Genomic DNA, 18188 nt, shown 5'->3' on the forward strand with positions numbered 1-18188 from the left:
GCGGGCAACCTCGCTGCCGCCCAGCGCAAATAGTGCGAGAGAAGCTGCTGCTTTCTCAGCCGAATTTGCGACTGTTGGGCTCCGAGGCAAAAAGGTTCGAACTCGGTGTTAACTCTGTGCTGCTGACAGATTTCGGGAGTAGAGGCGAGAAAGGCAGCGCTAAATAAAATCCAGCTGCAGGGATGGATTTCCACGCCAATCCTGTTCATTGATGAGGGCAGAAATCAGCCCTCCCCTTCTTAAAGCCACTAAATTTAAAATTATCTCCTTTGAGAGGCATTGTATTTCACAAGAAGACACAGCAATAACATTTCAACTACTTTATTCTCTCAAGTTAGGCTGAAAAACCATCAAAACGTTACACATAAGGAAAAAAAACCCTCCTTTTTTCTTGCTGAGAGGGTGATCAAATGTAACAGGCTGTGGAGTCTTTACTTTGGGAGTTTTTCAGGACACAGCCCTGAGCAAACTGCCAGCAGTTGGTCCTGCCCTAAGCAGGGGCTTTTGGACAATCTCCAGAGGTACCTTCAAACCACAGATACTCTGTGAGGCTGCAACTTTACAGGACTGTATAAAAATTAAGGCATTTCACAGAGGAAAATGCTAAGTGTCAGGGACTGGGTTCAGGGGTTCAGGCAGGGCCGAGGGTCAGGACTCATGTACACACAATTGTGCTAAATCTATGGTCCCATCTCCTTAGCTTTCATCATTTATTCAGGAATGTAGGTACAATTAAGTGGCTTGGGTTATTTGCCTTAAAAACCCACTCAGGAATGTAAGCAAGAACATGGTAGTGCCACATGGCTAACAATGCTCTGCAAAAACGAACTGACTGTAGTCATAGAAATACCCAAGATAAAATACCAACCTCAGTGCTGCTTAACTCTACAGTGTCAAGTATCATAAGTAGAATTTTTATACAGACACATGAACAGCTTTCCAACAGTGGGCTCAGAAGCCCTAGACACCAGGGAACTACTTGCTTGTTAAGAATCCAGGAACTATGTTCAAATTGCTTGTGTCAAATGAGGATGGGCTGAGCTTTCATTTACACAACTAATTTAACATTTCCTTGTTTGTCAAGTTCCACAATACTCAGTTCTTTCAAGATCTGGATTCTTGAGCGAGTGGCTTTCATGTTCATCTTGTTCATCTGCGACACACTCAGTGCTGTTCTGCAAGACAAAAACCAAACTATTTAGCAAAACAAGGTACTGAGCATCAGAAAAAGGCTAAAAAGCACATACTGTCTAATAAATTATTTTTGTGAGTACTCTGTTATTCTTGTGCTTATCCAGGCTGCCACTGAACAAACATTTACTAACCCACCCTCAGGGTTAAACAGGGAGTTTAAAACTTTCTAATTTTTAACATCAGCCTGCAAGAAATCTATAGCACACATCCCAGATGGGTCTGGGCTCAGGCAGGGCATGGTTCAGGGCTCTTGGTTTAGCATTGGGGCTTTTTTTCCAGCCTGGATCCACATTCCAATTAATGTGTCAGCAAAACCTTCCTGAATAGAGAGAGTTTTGGACATCTGTACAGTGACCCCAAAGTGAAAAAATCTGTTTCAGAAGAACCTGACATTAAATTTGGAAAAATAGCAAATCATACAAATCCTTTTTATTCAAATTTAGAGGGCTTTTTATGATATAACAGTCAATGGTTAACTAGCTGCTTTTGTTTATTCTCAAAAGCCTGAATTTCTTTACAGCTTAAAAAATTCCCACTAATGACTGGAATTAAGTCTTACTTGTTCTTATTTACAATGAAGTGGTTAAATAACTCCCTGTAGAAATCATTCAGGTCTGTTAGTTTAACAGTACTCCTGATACTCCTTGGGACAGTCAGAAGTATTTCCTCAGTCAATGGTTTGAACTGCAATTCTAAAAAATCAGAAATAGAAGCTATTTATTTCTTCACATAGAATCAGTAGTTATTAGAGCTTGACAGTGAGAACAGTGAATTTACTGTGAATCTTGGGCTCCAGGTATTTTAAATAACAGAGCTCAGAAGCCCTATCTACACATCAGCCCTGCTTACTGTGAGATTTGGTGCTAATGTATGAGGGATAAAACAAACCTTATTTGTCAGCAGAAGTTAAAACAGTTTAATTTTCAGAAGGTAAACCAGTTTAATTCTAGGTAATGACTTGGTATGTTCAAATAGCACAGAGAGTTCAATATTAGAGATGGAACTCTTAGGATTGGTGCCATTCAGAAAGGACCTGGGGGCTGACTGTTTGTGTGGGAGGTCAGTCAAGGCAAAAAAACCCCAACCTTACCTTCAGCAGAGTTAGGGATTGTAGATACTGAACAAATCATCTAAAAATAGAGCAGAGAGAATCTCAGGACTTGTTGGAATTTTGCTTAGAAATGATTTTTTTTTTTTACAATTTAATTTCTGCATTAATTATCACATTTCACTATTGGATAAGCAAGGATCTTGCAGCCACTGAAGTCAACAGCAAAATCTTAGGCATTAAACAAACCTGGTTTCACATAAACACAAGTATCAAATGGATACAGGATTCAGATGCAATAATTCAGAATAAGCCTCTTCAGCTTTCTCCTCTGCTTTTCATTATGGCTCTAGCTGAAAGCACAGTGAAAGGAAAGCAAAGGAAAGGATGCAGCAAAGGAAAAAGATGGCTTTTTCTCAAGCAACCTTCAGAGGCTGACAGTCCTGACAAGCTGAAGGCAGTTCTAACACTCCTCAGCCAGAAACACAGAACTGATGAAAAAATCCCAGGGTCTCTGTGACATCTTTCCATTCTTTATGTCTTCAAAAAAAATCTTCCAAACATGTCCAGAGACAACCCAGGGCCTGATGCTGGTTAAACTGGGCCCAGCAGCTGTAGGGTACATCTACATGGTACACTGAGCTCAGTTTATGCCAGCTGTAAGCTAAATGCTTTAGAATTAAACAGTGGAAAGACAGAAATTGAGAGCATTTATCAAGGCAGAAGATTTGCAAACAAAGACTGAATGAAGCTGAAAGATACTTGGCAGCTTTCATGCAAACCAACTGTGGCAATAAGGGGACAGAAAGTGAGGTGTCCTTTGACAAAATAGTGGGCAGTGAGAAAAATAATAAGATAATAACACTTTATTAGCCTTCTTTAATATTTTGCTTTTAATATGAGACCCAGACCAAACCTTTGCAGATAATTATACAAGAAGTTTGTGCTTTAAGCAGCTATGGAAGAATATCTAACTTTGTAACAAGCACTAGTTAGGATCTATGTTCTACTGCATTACAGTTAGAATATATGTATTGTTACTCCTAGTCCAAAAATTATTTAATATTTTACAGGAAATTAAATTTCTCTCATTTTTGATACACTTGGGTTTGATCAATCACATTCTTCACTCCCACCCAAAGGCTTCTTGCATAGTGAGTTAAGAGAACAACAAGATCCACAAGAGCAACCAAGTGCATCTCCAAAAGGAAAGCTAAACATATCCCAGTTAAAAAATCAGGGGAACAAAGTCTTCCATCAAAGCAAATTTTTCCTCTGTGGACAATTTAGTTGGAACAAATAACAAACTCAATCAGGACACGACAAAAACGAGAAGGATTATTAGAAATTTTAGTCCCATTTCTGAAAAAGTTCCATTTGAGAGATAATAAGTCACAAAACCAGAGCCAAGCTACTCAGAATTTCTGGTTTCTGGAACACTGACACTCTGTGGCCTCATTACCTCTTCCACTGGTGATTCCATCTCTTTCCCAGTTTGGCAGCCCAGCAGCTGTGCTGCAGCCTGTTCTTCTTCTGTCAGAGGTGAGCACTACAAAAAAACACCAAACACAGACAACTCTGATACTTTCAGTTCCTAGGGTGATGATATTTACAGAAGAACTCAGTGTTTGCATAGCCCTTTTCTCCAGGAAACAAACAGGAGACTCCTGCTTTCCTTCCAATGGGAACAAATTTACAAGCAGTGTTTCTGAAAAATCCAACCATAATATTATTTAAACAAGAACACTCTAAAAGATTCAAAGGAAAGAAGTGAAGTTATTCAATATATTTCACTTAAAGACTTATATTTGTCCATAAAAATTTAATTAATCTCTTATTTATGAAATATAAATTTAATTTTTTTTTTAAATTCAACACCTGAGTGGTGAAAAGGAAAATATTACCTCAAGATTAGCCTGTTGCTGTAAGACCTGAACCATCTTCATTGTGTTCCCTACAGCAGCTCGGATGCTCTCCATGGCTTCTCTCTGCTCTTTGTAAATTTTTTCCAGCTTCAGACATAATGTTTTATAACGAGTTTTCACCACTGAGAGTTCTTCCAAGAGAGCAACTGGATTCTCCTGTGCAGAAATTAAAAGTACATTTGAACTATTTAAGAAGAGAAAACTGATAGAGTCACATAGCAATTAAAAGTGGAGGTGTTGGAGCCTCCAAAACACAACATAGAATCATAGAATCATAGAATTAGCCGGGTTGGAAGGGACCTCAGAGATCATCTAGTCCAACCCTTGACCCACCGGAGCAGTTGCTAGACCATGGCACTGAGTGCCACATCCAGTCTTTTTTTAAATGTCTCCAGGGACGGAGAATCTACCACCTCACCGGGCAGTCCATTCCATAGCCTGATCACCCTCTCCGTGAAGAAATTCTTTCTAATATCTAACCTAAACCTCCCCTGGCACAACTTAAGACTGTGTCCTCTTGTCTTGTTGAAGGTCGTCTGTGAAAAGAGTCCAGTTCCCACCTCGCTACAGCCTCCTTTCAGGTAGTTGTAGACAGCAATGAGGTCTCCCCTGAGCCTCCTCTTCTTCAGGCTGAACAGCCCCAGCTCTCTCAGCCTCTCCTCATAGGGTCTGTGCTCGAGTCCCTTCACCAGCCTGGTTGCCCTCCTTTGGACCTGTTCCAGGACCTCTACATCCTTCTTAAACTGAGGGGCCCAGAACTGGACACAGTACTCGAGGTGTGGCCTAACCAGTGCTGAGTACAGGGGCAGAATCACCTCCCTGGACCTGCTGGTGACGCTGTTTTTGATACAGGCCAGGATGCCATTGGCCTTCTTGGCCACCTGGGCACACTGCTGGCTCATGTTCAGTTTCTTGTCAATCCAGACTCCCAGGTCCCTTTCTGCCTGGCTGCTCTCCAGCCACTCTGTCCCCAGCCTGTAGCACTGCATGGGGTTGTTGTGGCCAAAGTGCAGGACCCGGCACTTGGCCTTGTCATGAAATGACTCTTTACAATGGAAAGCATAGCTGTGATCATCTCCTTTATTTATTTAATATATTTATTTAATTTCCCAGAAGCAAAAAAATGATAGTGTAACAAACCAGTGTAACTGTGGTTCCAAAGCAAGTACAGGAGCATGGATTTATCATGGTGACAAATTTTAGTGGCTTTTCTGAATTGGAATAAATTAGAGAATTCTAACTAAAAGGATTCTTTTTCCACTATATCTTACAATATACATGGAGACAAGGATTTATTTATAGAATACTTTATGCCACTTATTGCCTTCCTCTCCTCTCTCCCCCAGATCTGAGTTTGGTAATTGTTAATTAAGCAAGGTTATCTTTAATCTCAGAGCAAGGGTACCTTTTAGCTTAGATTGGGATCTGTCTCTTAAATTTAGGTGTTATTTTGTCATTTCTCAAAGCAGAGCTTGGGAAAACTTCACTAAACCAAGAAATCAAGGAGACTTTGTTGGTTTTTGCACTGGATCCATATGAGGCCAGTTATCTTGACACAAGATGCAAGAAATACTGTATTGTAGGAAGAAAAAACGAACAACTAGATGAAAAAACAGCCACGTGTATTCTAAGATTAAAGAAAAATTACAAATTTGTTACAAAATGCAATGAAGTACATTAAATTAATCTGAAAATACTACCTCTGCTGGTAGATTCTCAGGAAGACTCTTCATTATTTCAAACTGGAGCTTGTGTTGGATGTAATCCAGATCGGATTCTGCCTTCTGGAACTAAAATATTGAAGTTTGAATATTTAAGCCACAGTGTCTCACAAAACAAGAACTGCAGACAAACCCCAAGCTTTTGCCTTTCCTGTATTTCAGGAAAGCAGAAGCCAGATGTCCCTGCTTTCAAGACTCATGTACTATAAAAATAAGTTTCTATTCCTCCAACCTATTCCATTAGCTAATGTTTGCCAATTACACTGACACACTTCCAGCCTGAAAAATAAAAAGCAATCAACTTGCAGACAACATAACCACTTCCCTCTCACATATAACAACTGAATTAATGTTTACTCTTTCCATCTGGCAAGCCCAAAATACCCCCCAGGAGTCAGTACCTTTCAGTACCTTCTTCATGCAGCTCCCCAAATGCATGGAAGCATTTCCATCTCTTCCTAGATTATCCTCCCTCTCCCTTGCATTGCCAAACTTCTCAAGATAAAGTTTTTAAGAAGCACATTAAATAGGTAAGAAAAGCACAGGCATCATTTAAAAACTGATCTTCACTTGATGCAGATGCTGGGTTTTTTCTCGTTTCACTAAATGGGTTTCACTAACATATTTCCCACCCATTTTTAAAGCTTTTTCTTTGCTTGTTACTTTTCAAACTTTAAAAGTTCTGTTAAACTGCAATGCCCAGTTATTTACACAGCAGAGATTATGAGTAATTTCTGGATCCAAACACATCAACAGAGACTTTCTTATTAATTAGATTAAGAATACATTCTCTCAGTAGCTTGAAATACCCCGAATACATTTTATTATTCCCCAATAAACCAGAACAATAAATGGCTAATAAAACTGATGACATCACATTTATTTCCTTGGGATAAATAAGCCACCAGAGAATTACCTAATTGCCTTATAAAACAGTCTGCTGATAGTGTTGTTACTTAATTAATTTTAGCCTGCAATTTTAGTATCTATTAAGGACTTCTGCTTTAAAGAAAAGCAGTTTTCCCAGTTCACTTCAATTTCTTAATGTAATAATTTGGTGGTTTTACAGTCACAGAAGAAACAATGCTGAGAGCAAGTTAGAAATGCTCGTCACTTACTTCACTTGGTGTCCACTATCTCTATTTTTAACCCTGAAATAACCATTACAACTCTTTTTAGGATCAAAATAAGGCTCTGTTTGTCAGCTGTATCCCAAAGCACTACCTGGCAGTTGGGGTGACAAACTTCAGGTGTCTTTGGATGTAGCCTGTAGTCAGGCCTGGGAACCTGTTGGTGTTTTAAACATCAGCCTTGGGATCCAGTCACTCCCATTAAGCCCTTGGAGGATCTGGAGCTCCAGATGCCCTCAGGGAATAATGTTTGATCCAAGACTTTCCCAGACAATTAAAATCCCCTTTCTGAGGTACTGAAAATATATGATCTGTAATATATACACCATCAGCAATTTTTCAAATAACAGCTTAAGAAAAGGAAAATAAATCTAGTAAAGACCTTGAGCATCTGTAAATCAGAGGGAAAGCTTTCACCTAGTAATCCCCTAACTCCCCATCTGCCCAACAAAACTGCTTCCCACATCTATCCCAGACACCAGTCATGATAAAACATGAGAACAAAAGACTTTTTTAATTACACTATGTATTTGAAAGAATTAATGAGGAACTTTTCCTAACTGCTCAATAGTTTTTGTTCTCCTCCACTGGGAAACTCCTTTAGGTTTTCATTTATAGGGGCAGAAAACCCACCCAAAAAATATTTTTTTCCCAACTCCTCCATTTGATAATAATTATTGGCAACAGACAATTAATATGGGTGGTTTTCATAATCCCTGAAGGTCTGTTCCTGAAATACTCAACTGACATGTACAGAACAAGAGTAAGGCACTAATCCCACTCTACTACTATCATTCAAGACATTAAAAATGGAAAGTGAAGCCAAATGCTTATCCATAATTTAAAGATTAGTGCTTAGTGAAAATATGAACAGTGTCCAGTATCACTGCTTTCTCCTGAAAGTGTACTGACTCTAAAAGAAACAGAATTTATTATCAGCAATTTCAAAGCAAAAAGTTAATAAACACTGACACGTGTTCCTCCATTATGACCCATTTTCCTTTGATTTATAAATATTTATTCCTTGCTGTAGCTCAGGAAACATTCACCAGCAAAAACCTCAGCCCCATATGAAAGGTTCAGACCATTCCTCTGATGAGTGCTGTACAAAAACCACACAGAAAATGCAGTTTGTTACATGTAAATTTGCCATTTACTCACAGGCTTGAAAGAACTGTCAGAAAGTGAGGCCAGGCTTGAGGCTGCTGCATCCTCTGCTTCCAGATGCTTTGACAATACTATTGCACTGCTAGCTGTACAGTACAGTAGTGCAATAAAGTCAGAGCATTCGTTAGCAGCAAGAATTCTGTACAAGTAATCAGGGTGCAAAATCAATGGTTTGAGTCAGGCAGTGGTTTCTGTGGATCAGAGTGAGCTGGACAAGGTTTGTGTTCACCAGTTCCTGATCCAGACACGCAAGAACTTGCCCATTTCAACATTATTTTTACTATTCATAGTCCCTTCCACCCCACTGACCAAGAAGGAGGGAAAGAAGAGGGAAAAAACCCAACAAAATGCTGAATAGATCTGTCAGAAATTAAGTCTCAAACACTTTGGTGCTTTTTAAAATGGAAAAGACATTTCCAAATGTATTTATTTATTAGCCTCATGGCAAGCAAAGACTCTAAACTGCTCTAAGACAGATGTTCTGCATTAGATGAAACATTTTTTGGACACAGGAGGTTATTCTTCTCACTTGCAGGTGCTGAATCACATTAAAATACACTTAAACACTCACTCATTTCCCAACACTGTGGGTGCACCCACCAGGGTGACCACTCAGATCTTAGAGGACCATCAAAGTGGAGGTGTATTTCATAAATCTCAAAGAATAGAATCCTTTTTCACAAAACCATGTAAAAATTTGAGAACTCTTAGGGTCTGAAGGCAGGAAGATTCTTAAAAACAAAATGATGGGTTAAACTCCTTGGCAAGTAACACGAAGACAATGAGTGACAACCACATTTTAAAGTTGATTTGCAAATCATCTTCTCATCTCAGACATCTAACAGGGACTTTTGACTTGTGACAACAATAAACACCTGTAGATAGTATTGCTGGCCAATGCCCTTTTAACATTGCACTGCTTTTTGTGCATGATCACTAGTAGTACAACATAAAAAGGGCACTGGACAGACACCACTCAAAGAAAAAAGTAGATCCAGTATGTAAAAAATACAGTGACAGAAATTAACTGAATTGCTCTTAAAGTAACAGTCTCAAATAACTAGTGATTACCTGGTGTTTTCATACAAATTGTTATTTTTAAGCTCCTATGAATTAGTTTGTCCAGGAGATTAAAGGAAGCTTTCCATGAAATACACATCAAAACCTCTGGGGAAACACCAAGTGTTATTTTATCACACTTCTGTGGAGAGAGCTGACTTCACAGGAAATCCAGGAAGAAGAAACAATGAGCAGAAGGAAAAGCAAGAGACACAAAGCTGCAAGACTGAGACACAGTTGCCAATGTCCATATTCTGATTAATTTAGACAGTGGCAAAGAGAAATACAGCACTTTTGGATGAGGTTTGTAAGTGATTAGTAAGTGAAAGTGTTTGAGGTGTAACTTGGTTTCAAATGGATTTTGGGTAATCAGGAGGCAAAAGACCAAGTTATAATCTCAAAACCTTTGGAAGTTGTTACACACCATCTGTGTGGATAACTGACCTGAACGAGCTCTCCACCTTGAAATTATTGGTGCAATTATCATTTTATTTTACTCATAAAGTAAATCATAAAAGAGAGTCTCATTATTTTCTTCTTTCTCTACTGTTTGTAAAGGTTTCTGCTAACTTTAAGGGGGCAGAAATACCTCTCTGATTTTTTATATCTTCTCAAATGAGAATTACTAATCAGTGAACTCTTAAGACTTTAAATTAAACACATAAATAAACCATAATGTTAACTAAATTAATTTATTTTATGTTTGAATTCTCTGATTTTCCACTGAAGTACTTTGTTATTTACTCAAGTTGGTATTTCTTTATCAACAAAAATAGTATCATAGCTTTAAACATTCCCTCACAAGTGTCTTACTAGTGCAATGAGATGCAGGTCACAAAGGCATTTGCAGAACAATCTCACATTTAGAGAACTTTGAGCCAGATGTTAACTTTCAGGCAACAAACATGTACTTGCCCACTTTTTCTACGTCTTTAAGGGGCACCTTGTGCTGGAGAAAAGGGACAGAAAGAGTAGCAAAGGAAGTAAAAGTAAACTAAATAAGTTTAAACAGAGTGGATTAAGCAGCATACCAATTTTGTGTGTTAAAATGGAAGTCTAGCACTGTCCTGGTTTGGGCCAGGATAAAGGTGATTTTCTGTCTTGTACTTTTGCTTTTAGCTCAGTCTCTTTAAGTAGTTGCACTTGCTGAAATTAACAGCAAGTTTCTCAGACAGTGTGTGCTTCTAGGACTGATAACACTTGATGTTTAGAGTTACTGCTAGAGACTGGTGTGCAGAGCCAAGGACACTGCTCAGCTCTGAGGAAAACATTTTACCCTCCAGGAGGATAAAGAGGTCCCACCTGAGCCCTGCTCTGGGGAGGAACGGACAAGATAGATGCCAGCACTGACCAAACAGAGTATTCCATCCCATATACATCACAGTATAAATTTGAGGCATCATGAGGGCCAAGCCAGATTTCCTGATTTCCTGCTTCCCTTCCTTCACCCGGCATCCTGGAAGGATCCTGTCCGTTCCTCTGCCTGTGCTCCTGATCCATCCCAGCCCCTATCCGTGTGTTCCTGCCTCCAGTTCCCAACTCCTGCTGACTCCAGGATTCCAGCCTGGACTTTCCCAGGGCTGCCCTCCAGCCTCAGTGGTGCCATGAGAGTTATTGGGGAAAAGGGGGGAGGAATGGTACCCATTTTCCTGTATATTTGTATAGATTTAGTATTTTTTCCTATTTATCATTACTGTTTCATTAAAGTTGTGTAGTTTAGTTTCCAACCCATCAGTCTCTCTCCCTTATTCTCTCTCCCTTCTTTATCAAGGAGGAGAGAGAGGTTAATAGGGAGCATCTGTTATTTGGTTTAATTGCTGGGCCAGTGTTAAACCCTGACAAGCACTCATGAGGTTAAGGGCTAATGTGGACATCCAGCATCATGATCTCCCACTGTTCCTCCTGCTCTTAATTTCTCCTGAATATTGCACTTTGGTGATGTTGCTGTGTACAGATAAAAATTAGAAGACTATTAAACTCATTTTTTACTTATTTCTTAATGAGAGCTTTAAACCAAGATTGCCAGAGGAGAAAAAACCCCAAAGATATACCCATAGTATCATTTGTCCCATATTGAATAATGTACTTTTTTCTTCCAAGAGGACACCAGTAGTTTATCAGTTAGGGTACACAACACTGCTAGTAGGACAATTAAAATTAAAAAACCCTAAACACTCCTGGAAGTTTCCAAGCAAAAAGCAAAGGAGCTTTGCATTTTGGAGAACTCTTATCAGTACAACCATTTTAGGAATAGAAATTATTATTTATTAAGCATTTGCACACATCAAATATTGCCAAAACACTTCAACTAAAAAAAAAACAAAAACATAAGCAAGATTCCATCATGCAGAACCAAAACCAAAACCAAGATTTGAAGGATGCTACAGAGAACGTGGCTGTTTCAAGAGTTTCCCAGTACGTGAACCCCAGAATGGCTTTTTTAGGCTTTGCTTTATTTTTTTTTTCTTAATTTTTGTTTGTTTGGTTTGTCTTTTGGGGTTGTTTTTTGCTATTTCTTTTCGCTTTAAGGAGCAGAAGGACCGGCAGAGAGGCGGCTACTCCATAAGGTAACTCGGTCTTACCCTCAGGGGCTGTCCCAGAGAGTGCTAAAAGGAAGTCAAACACCGCGAAGAGAGAGGGAAAAAAAGGAGGAAAAGCGAAACCCGAGCAGCAGATCCTCCACAACCCCCCTATCCCGGCGGGAATCCATCCCGGCAGGAATCCATCCCGGCAGGAATCCATCCCTCTTCATCACCCACAAGGAGAAATCCCGCCCGGACACCCCCGTGGGGGAAAATGGGACAGTCCAGGTGCGAGCTCCACCCTCACCCCCCCCATCCCGACACGAAATGGATCAGTCCAAGAGCGCGCTGCTCCACACCGCCCCCCCCCCCCCTTCTCCTCATCACCCCCTAAACGGGGAAATGAGTCGGACCGGACCGGTTCGGCCGCGCCCCTCAACGGTCCCGTTGAATGAATCCCGATGAACGTGGCTCGGACTGCACGGAACCGCCTCACACACCCCCATCCCGCCCCACGCTTCCCTCAGGTGAGAGGGAAATGGCCGTGGCCTGCCCCGCGCTGAGGGGGTGAATGGAGCGGCACCAGCAAACCCCGCCCCGTTCGGGGAGGGCTGGGCTGTGTGTGTGCTGTGTGTTGGGGGGGGGGAAACAGAATGGACCGGCCCGACCGAACTCGCCTGACCCGAACCCGCTGTTCGCCCCGTCCAGAGCCGCGCGGGCTCCCTTCAAGGGCCCGGATGGGGTTCGGGCGCGGTTCGGGCGCGGGAGAGCGGCCGTTCTCCCCTCACGCCCCCCTCCCCTTTAGCCGCGCCCGAACACCTCCCCCCTCTCCCCCCTCATTCTCCCTCCTTCAGGCGGCCGCTCTGTGCCCTCCGAGGTGTTCCCACCGCCAACCCCACGACTCCCGGCCCGGCTCTCCCTCAGCTCGGCCGCCGCCCGGACTCACCATGGTCTGCAGCCTGGTAACCGCCGTCTCCATGTTGAATAGTTGACATTCCTCAGGCGGCGGCGGGGAGATATACCCCCCCTACCCCCCCGCACCGCTCGGCAGGATGGGAGAGTCGGCGGCTCCCATTGGGCAGCTGTCACTCGCTGCTCGCCTCCGATTGGCTCGCTGCTGACAGAGGGCGCTCGCTATTGGGTGGGGAGGAATGTAAACCCGCTCCGAGGGAGGGGGAAACCCATTGGTTGGGAGAAAAGCTGCGGGCGGTGATTGGCTGAAGCGGGGAGCGCCGGTCGATGCTATTGGTCCAGAGTGGGATCTAGGCGGGGATTGGCTGGAGGTCGGGAGAGCAGAGCTGCGATTGGCGGGAAGGGGAGCGATCGATTCGCTGCGGGGCTTCTCTGAGGGGATCGGGCAGCGCCGCTCTCCCCCTCCGCTTCCCTCCACGGTGCTTCCCCACCGCTCCACCCCATTGGCCTTTCCCAGCCGAGGGGCGTCCCGCTGATTGGCGGGGCTGAAAACCCTTTATCCAATGGCGAGGCGAATCACCTCAGGGCGCCTCCAGAGGGGGCGGAGCAACACTGGGCCCGCGATTCTCCGTTGGCCGCTCCCTTCGATCCTTGGTCCGTGTGGCGGCCAATCAGCGAGCGGCTAACATGTCCCGCCCGAGGGCGAACGGGAGAGAGCGGCGCTCCTATTGGCTGCGCGCTGCGCGGGCTGAGGTTTGAATCGGCGGCGCCGGGCGGGAGGTGAGAGGCGGCTGAGATGGGGGGGGGGGGGGGGAAAAGGTCGCCCCGGACCCTCGTTAGCCCGTGTCACCTCCCCCGGGCCCTCGTTAGCCCGTGTCACCTCCCCCGGGCCCTCGTTTGCCCGTGTCACCTCCCCCGGGCTCGGGTGCGTGAGGGATTGGCCGCTCCTCGGTGTGGGCACCGCAAGGAACGGGGCTGACCCAGGCGGGAGGGGTTCAGGGAGGGTGAGGGAAGCTCCGTGGTGTCTTGGTGTCTTGTGCCTGCGTTCTGCACAGCTTTCCCCAAACGCCGCTTTTGTCACTTCAGGTTAAAGAAAACCTGACATAAAAACCCAGTGTTGAATGATTTTTTTTTTACATTGTGGGTTTCCTCTCGCTTGTGGATCACAGGAATTTATTTAAACCGAGGGTGTGTTTTTTTATCGGTTGGAAGTGATGCTTCTAGCAAGGCAACTGGGAATAACACGACTGCATTTTTGAGGTGCTGTCTGTATTCCTCCCAGCCTGTTTGGTGACAGCTCTGTCCTCATGTGAAAGTGGGTTAATTTCTATGCGATAGCTTCAAAACTGGCTTTTTTTTTTAATTTATATTTTACATATAGTAATGGCAAAGTATAAGAAACGCCGACGAAAACAGAGAGCCAGAGCCAAACTTGTCCTGCAAAACAAGGGCAGTGCTGCAAACCCTGAGAACACAGCTTGTCCTTCTCCACGGTAAGAGGCTTGGTTGGAGCTTTTCTGTTTTTTTCTGGGGGGACATAAAACAGGTGACAGAATTGTTTTGGAAGCCTTTCTCCAGCCTGGTGTATGGGTGCTGTGGAAGTGTTTAATCTTGTGTATTTTCTGCTACTCTGTCATTAAATTTCGTGTGTGGGAAAAGCAGTTTGAGTAAAAATATATTGCAAATATATTGGCCTTGGTTTCTGTGCTCATGTTTACTCTGCTGTCACCCACTGTTGCCAGTACTTGTGATTTTAGGGGCAATAAACCTTTTTAAAGGCTGAAATTATAATAATTATTCTGACTGTCTCAGGTCAGCAGGTGATCTTCCTCTGAACACATCATCTGTCCCAAGCCATCTGTCCTCACTATGGTCAATAGCTTTGCCCAGTGTAAAAAATGTGGTAAAACCCTTCACAACAACAGCATCATTTTTGTACTGTCGGTGCCAGAACACGGTTGCACAAGTAAGTTTTCTACTTCTCTATTTTTGCCAGTGGATGAGGTTGTTCTTAGCACTCAGATGGGGGCTCTGAAGTCAGATTTGAGAACTAAGCTGTAAATTTTGTTGTCTACTGAAACATCTAAAGTACATTTTGCATTTACTGTGTAAGGAATGAGAAGGGTGTCAAGGTCACTGAGGATATAAAATTAATATGTGAAATTCTAGGGTTTTTTCACTGCAATATCAGGAGGATTTGCAGTGGCATCAGGGTGTCACAGTAGAAATGGTTGTATTAGTTTTTCTGGTTAAATGTGAATGATACATTACAATTCTTCAATGAATGTAAAGGCTTGGTTGGTGGTTTGTTTTGGTTTTTGGTTTTTTGGGGTTCTTTTGAGAAAATCAACTCCTTGGTTTCCTGCCAGGTGATATTTTATATTTCCATGTTGTACCTTTCCATTGACTTCAGTACAAACCCCTTGTGATAGAAATTTCAGGAATAATCATAGCACTCTCTCTGGAAAAATAACTTGGTGGGCACACTTATCTGTTTTCTTTTTATGCTTAGTGTTTTAAGATGGTTAAAGACACCATATTTCCATCACAAATCTACCTAAAGGAGCTAAATACCTTCAGAGAGCAGCTGCAAAAGTTGGAAACTGAGCTTTTCAGACTCCAAGGAGCACTGCAGGTCAGTCTCAGTCCCAGGGGAATGTTTGCTTGTGTAAGGATGTGAGGAGCTGTGGTCAGTGCAGATAAACTGAATTCTTAAGAGCTTCTCACTGAAGAGTTTTTTCACCTCTTTGCATTCAGCACTAATAACCTGTGGCTACTTCAGAGCTAGAAGGAGTTGGTTTGCTGGTGAGCCTCATAAAAGGATATTTATACATATCTAGATCAACTGGAGCCAGAATCTCATTTCTCTGAAATCCCATCTACTTTTGCCACTGGGTTTAATATTCTCTTATTTTTATTTTTTTTTTTTCAGATGAATGGGATTGCAGCTTTGCCTTCAGAAAACTCTCTTTGTCAAAGGTGTAACAAACCAGTCCTGGCTGCTCCTGTACAAGTGCAGATGGATTCATCCACTTCAATATCCAGAATTCCTGCAGTCCAGCTGCAGCCTGGATCTGCACCCCCTCCACCACCTCTTCCACCACCTCCTCCTCCTCCACCACCACCACCACTGCCCCCACCAAAACTGCCTCCAGCACCTCTCCTCCTCAAAAGGGGCAGTGGCTCCAAAGCACTTTTGGTAGGGACTAAAACATTCCTGGGTTTTTTTTTCCTCTCAGAGCAGGGTTCTTTGGACCCAGTTTCATGAGGGATGTGTGCCTTTCTGAAGACTCAGCTGCTTGCCCATCCTCATTTCACTTCCAACTGCCTTTGTTTTCAGGCACCATCACCAAAAAAAGATGGGCCCATGCAGATCACCCTCAAGGATCTCCTGAATGTGAAGTTGAAGAAGACAAACAGCAGCCTGAGAATGGACAAGGTAAACCCAAGGACACAGGGATAAACCCAAAGGACACCTCCACAGGATGGTGGAGTATCAAACTCCACCCTGGCACTGATGTCTTTCCTCCAATGCTTGTCTTAGCCTCTAACAGATTTTTTTTTTAATAATTCCTCTCTTCTAAATACCCAGAGATGAGCTTTAAGTCATTCTAATTCTGCACCTGGGCATTTGAAATGAAGAAACTGTGTCCAAATCCAGCCTCATCTGGCATTCAGGACAGTTCTCATTTCATGTTAAAGGTGTGAGGCTTTCTTGAAGCTTTTTGTCTGTTTGTTGTCAATAGATGTTGGGCTTCCTTTTGCTCAGCTGGAATCTTGCTTGCAGAAGGTGGGTTGGTTTGTTTTTTAAATAAACCTCTTTTTGTCCAAGGCACATTGGAATCTTAATGATTTGAAAAAACATAAACCACAAAAATAATTCAGCATATGAATATTGAATGGATGTAAGATCAGTGAGGCCTTCTAAATTTGTATTTGTTGCTCCATTTCTTTTCTCACCTCAGGCAGAATCACCAATGAAGACACGCAGGGCATTAATTACAGTCTCAGATTTACAGAGTGTTAGTCTGAGACCTAAATCCAAGCTACCACCTCCTGTTACAAACTCCTTAAAGTAAGATTCCTTTCTTTCATATTAGATTTTTCTATTCTGCACAGTGATGAACTGTATTTACAGAGTGGAAAATAATTTAACATTATTTTCTTTCAGTACCCCTCCTAAAAATCAGTTAGATCTTCGAAAACACCTGAAAAAAGTCAATATACAAAGGTAAATTCCTTTCTATCCTCTTGCTTTGTTTTTTCTAGAACAAAAACAACAACTAATCATCATTCCCCTTGTTTCTTTTCAGAAGTCCTGGAGGCACTCCACTAAATAGTAAAGAAAACATAGAATGTGGGACTGGGCTGACACCAATAATGACTCAGGCACTACGGCGTAAATTTCAGGCAAGTCAAATGTGTCTCTTTTTGGAATGATAAACTGGATTTAAAACCCACACGAGTTCCTACTGATTTTCTTTCCCCTACAGTGCAGCACTGGTGAGTATTACCTAAATTCCAGTTTCCAGGACAAAAAAATCTGAGGGTTAATGTCTGTTGTTTTCAGGGTTTTCCTTCAGGGCATCAGTTAATAATTGCACTGTATTTTACCTCAGTTATAATTGAACACTAAGTTCATCTTCCAAGACCTGACTCTTTTCTTGTTTTGACAGATGGCTCACCCCAAGAGTCCCTCACCTGCCCGGTTAAGTGCTGCAAACAGCTTTGATGAACAAAAGTAGGTTTATGGAACAATGTATTTGTAATCTGTGGTCAGGAAGCCACTCAAATCCTATTTTTATCTCGCTCAGGCATATATATATAAATTCAGTGCATAGGAAAATGGGGTGTTACAGAAACCCCTCAAACAGATTTCTGCTGTTTAAAGGCAGTGTCTTTCTAACGTGTCTCAACCTGGTTGTATCTTCTCTGTTAATGGAAAAAAATAATGAAATTTTCAGAGTCTTTTACTACCTGGCTGCTGCTGAAGCAGGGACTTGTACATTCCTAGCACTGGTGCTGCTCTTATTATAACTATGTGTATGTTTGCTGAAATCCAGTACTGGTTTACCTATTTTTTTTTTATTTTACAAGAAATTGATGGTAATTGTACATGTTGGCAGGAAAGCAGCAGTTTAGCACACTAATGTTACTACAGTGCTGCAACTTCCCTCAAACAATCCCATGTAGGAAGCAGCCACATTCTGTATCACTTTCTGCTGCCGTCTGCTCACCCATCATGTTCCCAAAAAAAAAAAAAAAACCCGCACTGATTAAAGACGATTAACCAAAAGTGAAGTAAAAGTCAAGTTCAGACACAGTGGGGTTCTGTGCGGGAGCTGCCGAAGCAGCTTTGCGGGGAGATGCGGGTGGGATGCGAGGTCTGGTGGCACCGGGCGATCCCCGGGAACTCCACGGGGGATGCTCTGCTGTCCCACGTCCCACCCTCCGCTCCTACACTCGCACCCGTTCCCCGGGGCTCTCCCTGTTCCCCCGTTTCTGGCTGT

General features: G+C 42.6%; 2 protein-coding genes across 4 annotated transcripts; one reads left to right on the plus strand and one right to left on the minus strand.

The window, feature by feature from the left end:
• Positions 1 to 681: 681 nt before the first annotated feature.
• On the minus strand, positions 682 to 12945 carry SKA2 (spindle and kinetochore associated complex subunit 2). 3 transcript variants are annotated; one of them, XM_030462640.1, is made up of 8 exons: positions 12713 to 12925; positions 5868 to 5957; positions 4147 to 4323; positions 3705 to 3791; positions 2648 to 2651; positions 2285 to 2320; positions 1754 to 1886; positions 682 to 1175 (listed from the first exon to the last, which is right to left on the minus strand). In XM_030462640.1, exons 1-8 carry the CDS (start codon positions 12743 to 12745, stop codon positions 1049 to 1051), a joined length of 687 nt encoding a protein of 228 aa, XP_030318500.1. In that variant the 5' UTR covers positions 12746 to 12925; the 3' UTR covers positions 682 to 1048. The 3 variants fall into 3 exon arrangements, with proteins under 3 accessions (XP_030318500.1, XP_030318499.1, XP_030318501.1); XM_030462639.1 differs by lacking the exon at positions 2648 to 2651 and having other exon boundaries at positions 2285 to 2324; positions 12713 to 12923; XM_030462641.1 differs by lacking the exons at positions 2648 to 2651; positions 5868 to 5957 and having other exon boundaries at positions 2285 to 2324; positions 12713 to 12945.
• PRR11 (proline rich 11) lies at positions 12136 to 17685 on the plus strand. The gene is made up of 11 exons (XM_030462642.1): positions 12136 to 12293; positions 12621 to 12728; positions 14060 to 14171; positions 14491 to 14644; positions 15191 to 15313; positions 15611 to 15877; positions 16019 to 16117; positions 16644 to 16753; positions 16850 to 16909; positions 16992 to 17088; positions 17355 to 17685. Exons 1-11 carry the CDS (start codon positions 12218 to 12220, stop codon positions 17421 to 17423), a joined length of 1275 nt encoding a protein of 424 aa, XP_030318502.1. The 5' UTR covers positions 12136 to 12217; the 3' UTR covers positions 17424 to 17685.
• The last annotated feature ends 503 nt before the right edge of the window (positions 17686 to 18188 follow it).

Source organism: Calypte anna, chromosome 19, assembly GCF_003957555.1.
Source record: "Calypte anna isolate BGI_N300 chromosome 19, bCalAnn1_v1.p, whole genome shotgun sequence".
NCBI classification, from domain to species: Eukaryota; Metazoa; Chordata; class Aves; order Apodiformes; family Trochilidae; genus Calypte; species Calypte anna.